The 14,465-nt window shown below is 39.1% G+C and overlaps 1 protein-coding gene across 6 annotated transcripts in view; it reads left to right on the forward strand.

Annotated features, from left to right (window-relative positions):
* ccdc6b (coiled-coil domain containing 6b) overlaps window positions 1-14,465 on the forward strand; it is a 149,037-nt gene that overhangs the window by 37,876 nt on the left and 96,696 nt on the right. For all 6 annotated transcript variants that reach the window (XM_059947415.1, XM_059947418.1, XM_059947416.1 and 3 more), the window contains exons 2-5: window positions 7,471-7,620; window positions 9,374-9,502; window positions 12,454-12,557; window positions 13,167-13,327. In XM_059947415.1, coding sequence (XP_059803398.1) covers window positions 7,471-7,620; window positions 9,374-9,502; window positions 12,454-12,557; window positions 13,167-13,327 — 544 coding nt within the window. The remainder of the gene's footprint in view (window positions 1-7,470; window positions 7,621-9,373; window positions 9,503-12,453; window positions 12,558-13,166; window positions 13,328-14,465) is intronic.

Raw genomic sequence — 14,465 nt, forward strand, 5'->3', positions numbered from 1 at the left:
TTTTGGTATCCATTTGGCTAGCTCACTCTGGATCCCATGCGATCTCACCTTCTAGACCACCCTACCATGCAGGACTGTCAAAAGACTTGCTGAAGTTTGCATTTTTAATATTTTTGAATAAATCTCAAGCCTCATTTTGGCACTGAACTGAGTGTCCTAACTCCATAAAATTTGACTATCTATTCAAGTTTGAGTTGTATAGGTAGTCCTGCAAATGCATTGTCCAGGTTATGGTGGTTTACTAAGTATTACTTATGCAGTGTTCAATGTCACTGTCCTTTTGAGAAATGCCTTCTGGTTAAGTATAGTGTCTAAATTGGTCAAGTTAGATTGATCAAGTTCCAATGTCATCCCTGAATAGACAGACAGCAAATTCTGATCCTCTCAGCAATGTATTGTATGTTAACACTTTGTTTTATTGCCTTTAGTCTTTTGAAATGGAGAAAATGGGATCAATTTTGGAAATGGGCACAAGAGGATGAGAAAAGGAAGGTCAAAACTAAAATTTTAAAGCAGAACTGAAAAAAGACTCCCTGCTCCTTCATTCCCAAGCAATTTGGGAGGGGAAAAATATCAGTGTGGAAATCTGGAGCCTCTTTCTCATTAATGAGAAAGGGTAAGTTAATGTGTTTACATGATATTTGAGGGGTAAATGTTGGCCAGGCAACCAGGTGAGATCGCTTTGTCCTCTGTGAATATTGCTGTTAGACATTGCTTGAATTGGTATACAAGCCCTGAATTTCATACATCCAAAAGTTGGTGCCTAAAAATGACCTAAAAGTCAAAGTAGGTTTTTATTGACAAGGTTTCACAAGCTGTATAGATACATTGGTATATCGTGTACTTTTCTGAAGATTGTCACCTTTTCACAGTGGAGAGGCTAGTGAGTTCTTGAGATCCAGAGAGCGATGCCAACTGGAATTTAGTCATCTGGTGCTTTACCAATAGCAGTAAGGTCAAAGGGGAGGTTTCAGACAAAGTGATCCAACCAATACTTCTTCAACGGTGGACCTAGCAAAAGATGATGACACATCACAACAACGGTGAAGGATCCCCAGTTTTGCATTCCATGCCATTGGACTGTCACTCTAATCTGTCATGCATTGCCCTCCTTACGTTAAACAGTCATCCACTTTAAGACAATCCCTTAAGAGACTATCATACTCCATTACACTGCTGCTACATAATACAACATGCAATTCTCCAAACTTAATTTAAAGATAAGGATTTGATTCTGTAACAATTTTAGGTGTGCATATGTCAATGTAACAACTTTTCAAGTTTGAGTGTGTATAAACCATGAATAAACTGATGGAAACAACAACACACACAAAATGCTTGTAGAACACAGCAGGCCAGGCAGCATCGATAGGGAGAAGCGCTGTCGACGTTTTGGGCCGAGACCCTTCGTCAGGACTAACCGAAAGGAAAGATAAACTGATGGAATTTTGTTTTGAGAGGCTTATGAAGTTACTGTGGCAACATTTATATATGTACTGCACTGTAACATCAATGTTGCCACTTGAGTACTCCTTGGAGTTTTCTCATTTAAGGAGCGATTACACATTCACTGTATCAGTAGAAAGTTGAAGGTTGTTTCATAGGGTGAAGAGGGTTGCCTTGGACCGAGCAGCTTGGACTATACAAATTTTGTTTTGAAATTTATAAGATCCTTTGGGGGCTTGATGGTATGAATGCTGATGGGCTGTTGCCGATTATGAGAAAATTTACAACTAGAAGTTACGTTTCAGAATATTGTATGGCCCTCTTTAAGTTGTGTATATAAAAATGAATTTCCCCTCTTGAGAATTTTCTATCTTTGGAATTCTGTGCCTCAGAATGTGGAAGCTGAATTATTGAATAGAATAAGTTTTAGATTTGAGCATTAAGACAAACGGTAGACCAGGCCTAAGGAGTCAGGTGGTGTACTCTGCCAATCTCATTGTCTTTGTATGTATTAGAAGGATTTCAAATTGCTCTTCCATTTGGCCTGCATCTATTTTGATATTGTAGCATTGATGGGAATTGTCATCTTAGGCACAATGTATCATCATGATAGAGGAATTCGAGAACTGGATTTGTGTTCTACTGAATGGGAATAAAATTAAATGCCTCGTGGATTTTTCTGTAACTAATTTGGTTTGCATTGTTAGACTGAGAGGCATAGGCAGTATGAAAGTAGTGACATGATAGACGCTCGAATCTGGAGGAACTTCGCAGGTTAACCAGGATCTGAGGAGGCAAAGTGATGGTTAGTGGTTCACATGCTGGGTTAAATAATGTCTGGGAATACATTAAACATGGAAAACACCCATGTTTTAAAAATTGCATTGCTGATTTTCATTGAATCTGTTAAGAACAAGATTGTATGTGTTGGGATCTGAAGCAAAATAAGCTTGGAAGAGTTGGGTGGTTAGGAAATTTGATCACGTTAATCAAATTATACTTAGATTTTGGCATCAGATTCATCACAATAATATTTCTTAGATCCCTTTCCAGAGGCTAGGGCACCTGAAAAACATGAGTGCAGTACAGTCAAAAATCTTACATTTTGGATGAGAGATTCCTTGACACAAAGTGATCAATATTTAAAGCTCTGCTAATTGCAATGTAAAAGCAAGTGCTGCTTCACAAAATAAGTGACCATACTTCATTAGCTGTGCAAAGCTTTGTGTTTGTATAAATTTCCTGATCTACATAATTATTCAAAAGAAAATGAGAGATATATGGCTTTATTTCAGAATCAGTTTTATTGTCACTGACATCTCATGAAGTTTGTTGTCCTGTGGCAGGAGTACAGTACAATACATCATATATTAATGCATAAATTACTGTTGGCTATGGTAAGAAATATGCAGGCACTCCCCGAGTTACGAACATCCAACTTATGGACAACTCGTACTTATGAACAGAGGGAGGAGAATGCCGTCTGCCATTTTGAGTCGGATCACGACGCCGTCTACCATTTTAAGTCGTTGCCATTAACACTGTTGAGTGTGTAATTTTGTATTTGGCTTAAGTATTTCTCAGCAGGATTTGCCCTGATCCCCCTTTTCCAGTCAGCACCGCCCCCACTTGTCCCATTTAACCTGTCTCAGTGTGGGTGGACTTTTGGACCTGGAACGACCCGCCATCCGCGGCAGCTGCTGTATTTTTTTTATTATTTGCGATTGTGAACAATAGCCAGATCAGAAATGCTGATCAAGTCAACTAGTTCCTAAAGAGAACTCTGATAGGCCAATCAGATGGTTCACTGCTGCTCAGCGATAGAACATAAAATCCGCAGTTTTCTGTTCCATTGACAGAAAACGATCGCGATTGAAAATAATGTGGAAATAATATAGCGATTGGAAAGAGGTGAAATGCCATCGGTCATTAGAAAAGCTTTAGGCTGCAGTTGGTCAACTATCGGAACAACTTTAAAGGATACAGGTAAAGGATAGTGTGAGAATAATGGAGCATGTGAAAGGCCCTGCCCCGATGAAAGCTACAATTGTTACTAAGCAATGCAGTGGTTTAATTATTGAAATACATAGTTTCTTTTTCGTTCTTTTAAAATCTTTTTATTAATTTTAAACAAACATAAATGAAACATGAATACGGAGAGTTTGAAAGTACATAATTAATAGGTTAAGTATACATTCATGATGATAATCCATATTTAATAACCTCCCAAACTCATGGTAATTGTGAAAAAAGGGAGTAAATAAGAAGAGAAAAAAAAATCCCCAAAAAAGAAAAGAAAAAAAAAAACTAACCAACATGGGCCATTGCATTATGTCAAATATACACAGTAGCATCAATAACTCCGCACCTCCATCCAAATAATTAAGGATAATAGAAGCAGGGTTGAGGAAAAGTCAGTTTAACTGATATGAAAATGTTGGATAAATGGTCTCCAAGTTTCTTCAAATTTAACTGAAGAATCAAAGACAACACTTCTAATTTTTTCTAAACTCAAACAAGAGATAGTTTGAGAAAACCACTGAAATATAGTTGGAGGATTAATTTCTTTCCAGTTCAATAGGATAGATCTTCTAGCCCAGGTATGGGCAAACTACGGCCCGCGGGCTATATGCGGCCCGTTAAGCTTTTTAATTCAGCCCACAGAACTTGATGAAATAATATTAATAAACCTTGTTAACATTTTCTCCCCGCAATTCTGGCGTTTTCCCAATAGATGACGCACTCTATATACATTGACCTTTGTTGAGGTGCAGCGTATTACTTCACATTTGTGCTTTACTTTGTGACCTTGTGGCGACCCATTTCCTGGCACATCCGAACCGGCTCACAATTAGCCAGCGTTCTGGCTAAGAGAGATAGCCTGCGGGGATTTGCAAGCACAGAGCTCCGCATACCGGCGCGCTCTCCCTGCTTTGTCATTGTGCGGGTCGTTGTTGAGTTTTGGCACAGGGGACAATTGAATAAGAAGGAGCAGGACAAGTAGACCTGCATCTCCTACCATTTTTGAAATAAAGACAGTCAGGAGGAGAGTGATGATGATAATATCTTGAAGGATAACAGAATTTTCAGTGCTTTAAAATAATAACTGTTACTATTAAAAAAAAAGCTGTATTTTATTCATTTAATTTTCAGTGTTTTAAAAGTCATTTCAATAAATAGCTAAATACCATGGGACTTCAAAGACAGATATTTTGTTGTAATGCATTTGTTCATTTTCAATTGAAATTAAAGCACATGTTTTGTACATATCCCATGATATTTTATTTTCTCTTATGAGGTGTATTACCAAAACACTCCGTCCATCTGCTCCTGGTCCGGCCCCCCTGTCAAATTTTAGAACCCTTTGTGGCCCTCAAGTCAAAAAGTTTGCCCACCCCTGTTCTAGCCATTAATGTAACAAATGCAATCATCTGTTGAGCTGAGGGGGATAAACACATATTATCCACCATTGGTAAACCGAAAATTGCAGTAATACGATGCGGTTGCAATTTGATATTCAGAACTGTTGAAGTAGTACCGAAAATATTTTTCCAATAATTTTGCAAACAAGGGTAAGACCAAAACACGTAGGTCAATGAAGCAACTTCAGTATGACATCTGTCACAGGTTGGATTAACATGAGAGTAAAATCAAGCAAGTTTATCCTTGGACATGTGAGCCCTATGTACAACCTTAAATTGTATTAGGGCATGTTTAGCACAAATTGAAGAGGAATTGACTAATTGTAAAACTTTCTCCCACTGCTCAGTGGGTATAAGACAATGAAGTTCTTTTTCCCATTCCTCAATTTTTTCTGATACTTCTGGCTGTATTTTCATGATCATATTATAAATGGTGGCTACTAAACCCTTCTGGCAAGGATTCAGAGCTAAAAAAATTTCCGTAATGTCCATTGGAAAAGACTGTAACATATTATTCAAGAAATTTCTAACTTGCAAATATCTAAGAAATACTTAGTTTCTTAAGTGTTTTATAAACATAGAAAGGTAGAATATATATTGTATATTAAGACGGAACATTTGACTAACTGACGCTAAATAATACCGGATGTACCTGTTCTGACTTGCGTACAAATCTGACTTAAAGACGGACTCGGGAACGGAGCTCGTTCGTAACCTGGGGACTGCCTGCAGAGCAAAAAGAGAGCAATCTAGTGAGGTAATGCTCATGGACTATTCTGAAATCTGTTGGCAGAGGGGATAAAGCATCTCCTAAAACAAAGTGTGACTTCAGGCTCCTGTACCTCCCTGATGGTAGTAATGAGAAGGGGGCATGTCCCTGGGTGATCAGGTTTTTGGGGCACTGCCTTTTGAAGAGTCCTAGATGTTGTTGAGGCTGGTGCTCACAGTGGAGCTAGCTGACTCTACATCCTTCTGCAACCTTTTTCGGAATCAGAATCAGGTTTATTATCACTGGCATGGGACGTGAAATTTGTTAACTTAGCAGCAGCAGTTCAATGCAATACATAATCTAGCAGAGAGAGAGAAAAAAAAACCGAATAAAATAAAACATAATAAATAAGTAAATCAATTACGTACATTGAATAGATTTTTTTAAATGTGCAATAATAGAAATACTGTATATTTTTTTAAAAAGTGAGGTAGTGTCCAAAGCTTCCATGTCCATTTAGGAATCGGAAGAAGAGGGGGAAAAGCTGTTCCTGAATCACTGAATGTGTGCCTTCAGACTTCTGTATCTCCAACCTGAGGTAACAGTGAGAAAAGGGCATGCTCTGGATGCTGGAGGTCCTTAATAATGGGCTCTTCCTTTCTGAGACACCGCTCCCTAAAGATGTCCTGGGTACTTTGTCGGCTCATGCCCAAGACGGAGCTGATTAGATTTACAACCTTTTGCAGCTTCTTTCAGTCCTGTGCAGTAGCCTCCCACCCCTATACCAGACTGTGATGCAGCCTGTCAGATCTCTCCATGGTACAACTATAGAAGTTTTTGAGTGCTTTGTGGACATGCTGAATCTCTTCAAACTCCTAGTAAAATATAGCCGCTCATTACGATTGACTGCAAAATCCTGTGCATTGGAGCCTCCATACCAGGCAGTGGTGCAACTGGTCTGAATGTTCTTGGTGCATCTGTAGAAGTTTGCCTGAGTCTTTGGTGACACTCCCCATCTCCTCAAACTCTTAATGAAGTATAGCCACTGGCATGCTTTCCTCATGGTTGTGTCAATATGGGTGGCCTTAAGATTGGTCTGTTTAAAGTACATATTAAAATGGGAGTAATTATTACAATGTCAATGAATATAAGATATAAGAACCGAATTGGACCATTTCGCCCATTGAGTCTGCTCCCCATTTCATCATAGCAATCTAATTTTCCTCTAAGCCCCAATCTCCTGCCTTCTCCCCATATCCCTTCATGCCCCGACCAATCAAGAATCTTATCAACCTCTGCTTTAAATGTTCATAAAGACTTGACCTCCACAGCTTCCTGTGGCAAAGAAATCCACAGATTCACCACCTCTGGCTAAAGAAATTCCTCCTCATCTCTGTTCTAAAAGGATGCCCCTCTGTTCTGAGGCTGTGTCCTCTGGTCTTAGACTCTTCCCACCAATGGAAACATAAGCTCCACATCCACTCTTTCAAGGCCTTTTACTATTTGATAGGTTTCTCCTAAGCTGAGGATGATGTGACTTGTACACATTAGTTTTAATTTCATGTCCTTGCATTAGATTAAGCAGGCATTACAACAAGGAATAAGACACAAACTTTGTGTGCACTCCTCCATCATCTTCATTGAAATAAAATAATATTAACAGAACAAACCCAGTTCCACAAGCACAACATGGCCAATCCAGAAAACCCTGCAATGCAAATAGGACTTGAACAGGGAATTGAAAATTATTTTCTAGAAGGTAGTGTCAGGAAAATTAGCTCAGTGTCTTATCAAAATACATCAATAGCAACTCATTACAATTGACTGCAAAACGCTGTTTAGCCACAATGCCAAATCTCTCACCTCAAATTGTTATTGTATTTTGATCCTCAGCAAGCAAGGGCTGAACAAGAGGAAGAATTTATCAGTAACACCTTGTTTAAGAAGATACAAGCTTTACAAAAAGAAAAAGAAACATTGGCTGTAAATTATGAGAAAGAAGAAGAATTTCTAACAAATGAACTCTCCCGCAAGCTGATGCAGGTAAGCTTCTCAAGTGTTTAATGTGTTGTGCTTTGCAGCAAACTACCCCCAGAAATCAAGTAATTTTGAGAGGGTTGTATGAATAATTATGCGTCAAAAGGGAGTGGTAATCGGAACCCTTAATACTAAATAAGCATTTCAAATATGAATATTCTTTTTCCCCTTCAGCTTTGTTATGTCAGTATACATGTGACAATTTGGGCACAATTCATTAGGGTTCTTTTAAGTTAAATCCTCCCGGAGACATGTAATTGCTCAACCTTGTAGAATTACCCGTGCTCTTTGAGAGAATGTTATTGTAACTAATGTTTAACATTCACAATATTTACTGGAAAAAGTAGCAGATTTAAAAATATTCTTTATTTTCTCTCAAATGAGTTTGGCCTGTCTGAAACTATCCAAGAACATGTTCTGTGCTGCTTTTGTTTATTTATGTGTGTGTGTGTGTCTTTATTTATATTTAGAGATACAGCATAATAGCAGGCCCTTCCAGTCCATCAAAATCATATTGGCCAATTACACGCATGTGACCAATTAACCTACTAACCCGCATATGTTTGGAATGTGGGAAGAAACTGGAGCACCTGGAGGAAACCCACACCAAGTCAAAATCAATTCAGTTTTCATTATCATTCAACCTTGCATGGATACAGCCGGGCAACACACACAAAATGCTAGAGGAGCTTGGTAGGTCAGGCAGCATCTGTGGGGGCAAAGATATAGTCAATGTCTCAGGTGGAGGCCCTTCAGCAAGTACTCCTTTCCAGAAATGCTGCCTGGCCTGCTGGAGTTCCTCCAACATTTTTTGAGTGTTGCTTGGATTTCATGCATCTGCATATTTTCTCTTGTTTATGAATGGATACAGTCGAACGAGATATTGTTCGCCTGGGGCCAAGATGCAAAGCATACACAGCACATTCAAGATAGTGAGAAAACACGTATATAGTCCAAGACCCTGAGCAGCGCGTCCCACAAATTGATGGTGCAGTTCCCGGTGATCCAACCTGTCATTTCACATGGCGACGGGCAGATGTTATAAACTCCTTACAGGCAATGGCGTGAATTGCACTCAGGCTTCTGGCACTATAATAAAGTTACGCTAAGCATTACACTATTATGCCACCTTTATTGTAGTTGTGTAATTATTAATTGGACATGAAGATCAACAAAAGCTTCCAAATACTTTGAATTAATTTAGTCTTCCAGTGCCATAGTTTTTGCTAAATTTCAAAACATGTGGCTCCTTCCCTTCCAATGAATATATCATCTGGCTATTGAAATGCATTGAAACCTAATTGTAGTTGGATTTTGGGGAAATTAAAGCAATTGAATGGACATTTTGACACTTTATCTGCACACGGCAAAGTGAATGTTGGTGGGTTTGCCTTGCATCAGCTTGAGCTTAATTTCAAAAGTGACATTCAGATAGATTGAAACTGTTGCTTTATTTTAGTGAAGTAACATGTTCACCAGTAAATTATTGAAATTTAATGAATTTGTGATTTGTCTCAGTATTTTGCTCATTAGGGAGGCATAGCAGAAATGGCCAAATTAGTTAAATCTCCATCCCTTTTATTGACATTAAAATTTCAGCCTCCTGATGTTGCTCTTAAGTGGATAGAACACTGTACACTATAATTTGTGTTTAGTCTTGGCTTGCAAAGTATTTGTAGTGGCTGTTCGGGTTTGTATAATTGCCTCGATAGATTCCACCATTATTCCCTTTTTGCTTGCTATTGCTTTTCCTCTTCAGTTGCAGCATGAAAAGGCTGAACTGGAACAGACACTGGAGCAGGAGCAGGAGTTTCAAGTAAATAAACTAATGAAAAAGATAAAGAAATTGGAAAATGATACTCTTTCCAAACAATTTACACTTGAACAGGTATGCATATTTAAAGCCAGTAGAAAATACTTAGTTTAAGCTTGATTCTCCATAATTTTGTTCCTGGATTCTTTCTTTAAAATAAAGAATATGATTTCCATTTATTTTATAATGCAATAATTGTGCTGAATTTTATCATATTACCAATGTAGATGTTTGGGGAAAGGGCTTGTGGATCTTAATACACCCACTCTACCCCAAAAAAGAGACCAATTAAGCCAGTTTTCTTTGTATATGTTCCCCAGGGAATTGGCTGAAAAGCTTTTGGAGCTCCAAGGTATCTCCCTTTCAGTCCTCTGGTGGGACTAGAGATTCACAATGCCACTGCAAATGCTCCTCCATTTTGAGTGGCCATGGGCCAGGGATTCCCACAAATACCTATATGGTGATGTTGCACTTTCTGAGGGAGACTTTAAGAACATCTCTCAGCTGTTTTCCATTGTCCATCTGATAACTTTCAATGATGGAGCTAGGAATAGATTATAAATATGAACATGTGAATGATGGGGCCTGTCCTTTAGATCTGATAATGTAATGGGTGCATTTTAATGCTGAGATGTTGACCGAAGGGAAGACTATTTTGGTTTGCTTATCTTGTTTGTAGCTGTGGAAGATTTTGAGAGGGCAGCATTGATATTGTTTTTACAGTGCACTGTAGTACTTTTTTAGATAGTCAATGATTTAGTTCTGTATGGAAGAACAAGGGTTACTGCTGGCCAGTACATGACGTGCTTTTCACTTGATTTGAGGTGTTGATCTCCAAACAATTTCTGTTTCATCAGATGGCCAAAGGTTGTACTTGCACACTGAAGTTAATAGCAAATTTCATCAATAGTTTTGCCCGAAAGTAAATTTTGTGAAAGTAATCCATATTTTTCAGACTTTTATCATACAGTTTTCTGTCAGAGTAGTGCTTTCAACAGAGACAGGATAGTAGAGTGTTTTAAAGTATAAGGCATGTTCTCTTATATCTTTCGGAGAATAACTTGGCTATGGCTTGTAGTCCTGCCTGAAGTATGACTATTTACAGAAGCCATTTGCATACCAAAGTTAGGGTGACTTTACTTCTGGATTGAAGGTGGCATTGGCTAACCAGTTTCTCACTTGTCCAGTAGATTAACTGTACTCTGGCAGGAAGCTTGTTATAGCTGAGGTGCAGCATTGCAAGAAAACAACTTGAGAGGAATGTTGAGGTGATCTAATTGTGCTTGCATTGAGATTGGATTTGTTTGGGATTTGTTTCAGATTGCATTTTCAAAATCAACATGTTTGAAGTTAAATGGACAGTAATTTGTGTGCAGACAAATTCAAAATTCAATTGTCCAGTCTCATTGATGGAGTATAAGGCTGTGGAGAGTAATTGAGAGTAATCCCTGCTTTTTGTGTAATTGAAGAGGTGGTGAGGATCATGGTCATTTATGCCTGTAAATCAGGGTTCCCAAGCAATATTTCATGTGTCATGTGACTTTCTCCTTAAAATATTCGCTTCTGTTCCCACAGATGGGCTCATGGTCATTTTGTCCATCAAGCCAGCCTGTAGTTTGTCACTCAGACAATAATGTCATCTAACATGTGTCAGTGCCTGGACATGGCCTTACTTTGCCTCGTGGTGAGGCAGAGTTTTGGTAATTACAAGGCTTTGCTCTATCCCTTTTTCAGGAGGAGTTTTCTGTACACTTTCTTGCCAGAGAATTGTTCTATAAACCTGGCTTTGAGGTCATTTGGGCAGATCAGTTTGTCTCCCTCTGGGATGTGGGCCAGCATATTTTTCCCCAAGGTTGCAGTGGAAGACGTGCTTGGCCACATCCATTGTTTCCAGCTTTAAGGTAATTTAGGCTGATACTTTTGTGCAGAATGTCTGATGAGAACTGGAATGGAGATAGCTTCAGATGTCATGATTATGATGAGCTTGATTGGAAATGGTAAGGGCTGCCAATAAACATTAATTATGGTGTGAAAATCCATATACTTGTTCATGTTACATTGGGAACTGAAATGGTAGTGTGGTGGAGGAGGAAATATCAGTTTCTTATGACTTTGTTTTTCTGTCTGCTTTTAAATTTCTATCTTGGGGGGAAGCCTGCGTGTAAACTTTTCTCTCCCCCCCCCACCCTGCCAAAGAAATAGAATCATAATTGTGAAGCACAAAATGCTGGAGGAACTCAGCAGGCCAGACAGTGTCTATGCAGGGGAATAAACAGCTGAGGCCCTTCGTCAAAACTGGAAAGGAAAAGGAAAGAAAGCAGAATAACAATAGACAATAGGTGCTGAAGTAGACCATTCGGCCCTTCGAGCCTGCACTGCCATTTTGAGATCATGGCTGATCATCTACTATCAATACCCAGTTCCTGCCTTATCCCCATATCCCTTGATTCCCCTATCCATCAGATATCTATCTAGCTCCTTCTTGAAAGCATCCGGAGAATTGACCTCCACTACCTTCCAAGGCAGTGCATTCCAGACCCTCACAACTCTCTGGGAGAAGAAGTTTTTCCTTAACTCTGTCCTAAATGACCTACCCCTTATTCTCAAACCATGCCCTCTGGTACTGGACTCTCCCAGCATCTGGAACATATTACCTGCCTCTATCTTGTCCAATCCTTTAATAATCTTGTATGTTTCAATCAGATCCCCTCTTAATCTACTTAATTCTGGCGTTGGAGGAGTACAATCAGGTGAGGGGGAAAGTGGGTAGGTGGGAGAAGAGTGAAGTGAGAAGCTAAGAGGTGCTGTGGAAATGTTAAAGGATTGAAGAAGCAATCTGATAGAGGAGAGTAGATTATAATTGTAAATCCTGTGTGTCTCCATTCCTCTCGAGTGTTGAAGTCTAAAAAGAGACCAGAATGAGTAATGTTCACTGCTTTTGCAATCAAATGTCAAAAGTTGCTTGCTTATTCAGCTAGTAGATTTGTTGTTAATTTAGCAAAATAAGCACTTCACCTTCTTTACAGCTGCGTCGTGAGAAAATTGACCTTGAAAATACCTTGGAACAAGAGCAAGAAGCATTAGTAAATAGACTGTGGAAACGCATGGATAAACTGGAAGCTGAGAAACGGTATGTTCCTGACTCCCTGCTTTGCACTAATATTTCATCAGAAACTATGGGCAAAAACAGGTTAGGTGTAGGATTCTTTAGATTGGAACAGAGGGAATTACTATATTGAATTTGCTTAATCTGTCAAAAATAACTAATCTCTTTGAAGAAGGTGAGGGAAGTCATTTCTGTACCTTCCATATAATGAGAAAACCATTGCTCCTTGTAGATGTGCTCAGTGGTTGGGAGGACTTTACCTGTGATGATTAGGCTGTATCCTATACATTTTAGTCTTCCGTTCAAGGATATTGGTGTTTCCATCCCAGGTCGTGAAGCACCAGTATTCTGACTCATTGCATCACAGCCTAGTATGGGAATGCCAGTGACCTTAATGGATGAAAGAAAAATGGAGGGCTATGTGGAAGGAAAGGGTTAGATTGATCTTGGAGCAGGTTAAAGGGCGGGCACAGCATAGTGGGCTGAAGGACCTGTACAGTGCTGTACTATTCAATATTCTGTGACTTGATTTAGCTTGATTTTCTGTTTCTTTGTTCAATAAAGGTTATTTTATGTATCTTGTTTTAATTGAAATATACTTATTTGTGGCTAACTTAAGTCTTTATTATCTAGAATTCTGCAGGAAAAATTAGACCAGCCTGTGTCAGCCCCACCTTCACCAAGGGACATTTCCATGGAAATAGACTCACCAGAAAACATGATGCGACATATCAGGTTTTTGAAGAATGAGGTGGAGAGGCTAAAAAAGCAACTCAGAGCAGCCCAGTTACAGCGTAAGTTCCCTATGTCAGAGGTGTAAGTTATTTTTAACCCCCTCATTTTCTGTGCACTTAATTGAGTTACAATCAGTTTGGTCATTGACTGAAATATTTCTTCTTAATTATCTCTTGCTGCTTTAGAAAGAATGTATGTGTTTTTCAGTATGTAAGATGTATGGGATTAGGTATTGTCCTTGCCCTAACTCATGAAGAGCAATATCTAACCTTGTGTATATTTCACATCTATGGATTATAGTCTCTGAAGGAGTGCCTAAGATGGCTTGAACCCTTTTGCATCAAAATAACCTAAGTTTAGCGTCAAGGTACTGCAAGTTACTTTGATTATTGTCATTTGATTCAATAAAAGTACATTAGCATGTATGGGATTTCTACCACTACAGAAGGACCAATGATTTTGTGGTATGGGAAGTATTTTTCAGAATTCATGATCTAGCTACAATCCACTACCATCTGCCTTCTAGGCTGAAATATTTGTAAATAGTAACGGATCCGTAGTACTCTGTTTACCAGTAATTGTCAATCAGAGTAATGACCACTTAGCCCAACTTTCTGCCTTCTGTTGGTTAACCAATCCCTTATCCACGCTATTAATCTGCAACTACTGCTGGTGCCATGGTAGTATAGCAGTTAGTGTGACACTCTTATAACGCAGGGCACTGGAGTTCAATCCTAGCACCCTGTGTAAGGAATATCTGTACGTCCTTCGTGGGTTTTCTCAGGGTCCTCAGTTTCCTCCCACAGTCCAAAGACATGGTGGCTAAGTTAATTGGTAGTTGTAAATTGTCCTGTGATAAGATTCGGATTAAATCGGGGCTGTCAGAGGTTGCTGGGTGGTGTTGCTCAAAGGTCTGGAGGGGTATATTCTGCATAAACTTTATTGATAATGCTTTTATGTGGCAACGTCTTCTAGAAATCCAAATTTCCAGCATTCACCTGTTCCCTCTATCTTCTGGGCTTGTTCTGTCATCAAAGAGCTCCTGTAAGTTTGTCAAACAGGATCTGTGCTTCAAGTTTAAGCTGTCTTCCTGATGAGACCATTTGTGACTGGATGTCGCATTTTCTTCCTTAATGATAACAATAGTATTACAGTCCTCCTGCCATAAGCAGCCCACCTTTATCTCCCTCCCTAAGT

Source organism: Hypanus sabinus, chromosome 22, assembly GCF_030144855.1.
Source record: "Hypanus sabinus isolate sHypSab1 chromosome 22, sHypSab1.hap1, whole genome shotgun sequence".
Taxonomy (NCBI): domain Eukaryota; kingdom Metazoa; phylum Chordata; class Chondrichthyes; order Myliobatiformes; family Dasyatidae; genus Hypanus; species Hypanus sabinus.